This window comes from Priapulus caudatus, unplaced genomic scaffold (assembly GCF_000485595.1).
Source record: "Priapulus caudatus unplaced genomic scaffold, Priapulus_caudatus-5.0.1 Scaffold2281, whole genome shotgun sequence".
NCBI lineage: Eukaryota > Metazoa > Priapulida > Priapulimorpha > Priapulimorphida > Priapulidae > Priapulus > Priapulus caudatus.
In genome coordinates, this window is record NW_014579342.1 from 14,879 (window position 1) to 18,025 (window position 3,147).

At 46.8% G+C, this 3,147-nt stretch overlaps 1 protein-coding gene across 1 annotated transcript in view; it reads left to right on the top strand.

Annotated features, from left to right (window-relative positions):
* Positions 1-2,937, top strand: part of LOC106818496 — a 7,729-nt gene extending 4,792 nt beyond the window's left edge. The window contains exons 3-5 of the mRNA XM_014823195.1: positions 412-583; positions 1,744-1,851; positions 2,713-2,937. Of these exons, the coding sequence (XP_014678681.1) occupies positions 412-583; positions 1,744-1,824 (253 nt within the window). The 3' untranslated portion in view covers positions 1,825-1,851; positions 2,713-2,937. The remainder of the gene's footprint in view (positions 1-411; positions 584-1,743; positions 1,852-2,712) is intronic.
* Positions 2,938-3,147: the final 210 nt, after the last annotated feature.

The window sequence follows — 3,147 nt, forward strand, 5'->3', positions numbered from 1 at the left end:
CCACTCCTGCCCCCCTCCAACTCCACCGACGAACCCCTTCCCTTTTACCCCACCCCACTCCTGCCCCCCTCCAACTCCACCGACGAACCCCTTCCCTTTTACCCCACCCCACTCCTGCCCCCCTCCAACTCCACCGACTAACCCCTTCTCTTCTACCCACAACCTCAGTATTCATTGCTAATGGCCAGTATAACCTCCCTTCCGCGAAACGACCACCAACGAGGAAATGACACCAGGAGTGTCATAATATAGATTATATGTCCATAGTATATATGTCTATGTATAATATATGTCTATATTATGTCGCTCCTGATGACATTATATTTATGTCTATATTATTACGCTCTTCATGACGTAATATATGTCTATATTATGACACCCCTGATGACGTAATATTTATGCGTGTTTCAGACGTAAATCGCCTGGCACGTACGACAAGGAGATAGCGGACTATGTCTACTCCGAGACGCACCCGTCTCCCTCCTCCACGGGAAACATAAACCTCCCCCGTGCACACATCAGCGCCAAGTCTCCGAAAGACTCCGCCGCCGCCGACGACCGCTACGACAAAAGGAGAAGCGATGTGAGTGAGTGAGGGATGGAGGAGCGGAGGTGCCGACGCTATACGTTACGATACAGCCGCGATGATTTGAAGTATCGTAGTGTATCGTGTGCGAGGTGGTGGATCGCGGAAGGCGAGTTTTTAAAACGTAGGATGGCGACTGAAGATTGATAAATTATTCATGACATCACACATGGTTCGCGTTTCTGATTCGTTGCCGGTCGCTTAGATTTGTTTAGATTTGTTTAGAGTCGGTTTAGAGTTAGTGTTAGGGTTTGGGTTGGGTCTTGGTTAGGGTTAGGGTTAGCGTTAGGGATATGGTTATGCGCTATTCTTCCGAGCAGTCGCGCAGCGTGGTATGCGTCGCTTTCCCACACCATAGATTAATTTGGTACTATGACACGCGTATATAAGATAGCCGAGTCGGTTTAGAGTTAGTGTTAGGGTTAGGGTTGGGTTATGGTTAGGGTTAGGGTTAGGGATATGGTTTTGGGCTCGTAAATTGGTATTGAGTGAAGTAAATTATTACTTCGCACAAATCAGAAACGCGAACCATATGTGTGATGTCGCCATCCTACGGTTTAAAAACTCGCGTGCGGAAGCCTCGATACGATACACTACGATACTCCCGAAAATTAGTATCGTAGTGAATCGTGAAGTGAAGAGTGGACGTAGTGAGAAATAAGTCAGCTTATTACTTCAAGGTGCAACTATCCAATGCCGAGAGTGTGTTATGTTAGGAAGCATCGTAGAATTCAATCGCAATCTAATCGAGTATCCATCCAAGTGCAATGCTGTAGCGCGGAATCGATTGATGTTAGATGGGAAGATCAGGGCCGTAGGCTGAGCAAATTCCTAGGGGGAGGGGGGCAGTGGCAGATCTAGGATTTAAAGGAGGGGTGAGATACAGGTGGGGGTTCTGGGGGTCCTTCCGCAGAAAATTTTGAAAATGTAGATCGCAGGGGATGGTATTTGAGGCACTTTTGAGTACATGTACAGCCTTCATTCTGACCACGACAATTCTCTTTTAGTAGAACAATTTATTTTTTTAATTTTGCTCCAAAATCTAGTGGGGGCAGCTGCCCCCCTTGCCACCCGAAGGCTACGGCCCTGAAGATGGTGATGTAATGGGGAGAGTGTTATGTGAGGGGGACTCACACGGCCAAACATTGATGTTTTAGGAGACGGGCCATGTCGGCAGTTCTCACCATGACAACCCGGCGTATGGACGCGTCAACGAGAACGACAACGTCTTCTTCTAACCATCTCATCTCACGATAGCTACACACGTACGCGCACGCACGACCACACACAACACACAACACACACAACACACACAAACACACGCGCGCGCGCACACACACACACACACACACACACACACAGTCATGCACACGCCACGACGCACACGACGGAGTTGCCACGCACGCTGCCCCACGCACGACGCCGCACACATCACCACACAGGGCGCACACCACACACACACTGCACACACGCACACACACAGTCACACCAGGTGCACGCACATCCAACGACACACACCGACGCGACACAGCGACCACGACAAGCAACACACACGACCATACACATCGCGGCGGAGTCATCATGCACACGCATTTACGCCCGCATATACACTGACGGCACGCACGCACGCACGCACGCGGCGCAGAACACGCACGAACACGCACGAGTCGCGATACATGAGTTTCGTGTCATTTCATACTTCTCGAATGAGTCCATAATTATGATACTAATACATCTACAATTACCGATGGTCAAATAACCAATTAAGGGTATAATGACACTATCCTATAGTAAGTATATATCAATACCATATTTATATTGTATCGCGCGATCTCATACGTATATTACGTGCCGAGTCTCATTTTGATATAATATATATATATCTCCATATATATATATATATATATATATATATATACAAGGTCTGTATAAAAATTCGTTTTTACACAGGCGATCAAAAAGACAGAGAATGACTGACAGGCTGACAAAAAGACAGAAAGACGGACAAATAAACAGACAGACGTGAATGACAGACTTCTTTAGTGTCGCACCATATAAGGCTCGTGTGCATGTAAGGGCGCGCGTCCATGAAAACGCCCGCGCATCTACCGTCTCCCTTCCTCCAGGAGTGGAGACAGCAGCGTCCTAGATGCGCGTGCTAGATGAATAAAGGACCGATGGCTAACAGTCGGTATCAGCGCGACCACGCATGCGCAGACCTCAGCATATGGAACGACCTATCGGCATAGAATAAGAATAACTTAGTCATAAGAATAACTTAGTTATTTCTAGTCTAGGCTATCAGCGATCAGCACATAGACGTATCAATATCGCTTGTCACGTCGTAAATGCCCCGATAAATAAATATAATAGCTGGATAGCGCGTTGTGTGTATTATTATTTCGTGACAGTTGGCCGCCATATTGGTCGACCCAAAACTCGAGTAATTACCAGGGCTGGACAATGCGTAGGTTCAACATTGTTGTAACCATAGAAATATATAGAGACACCGACCTATATTATTCTACCTATATATATATATATATATATCANAAACAACA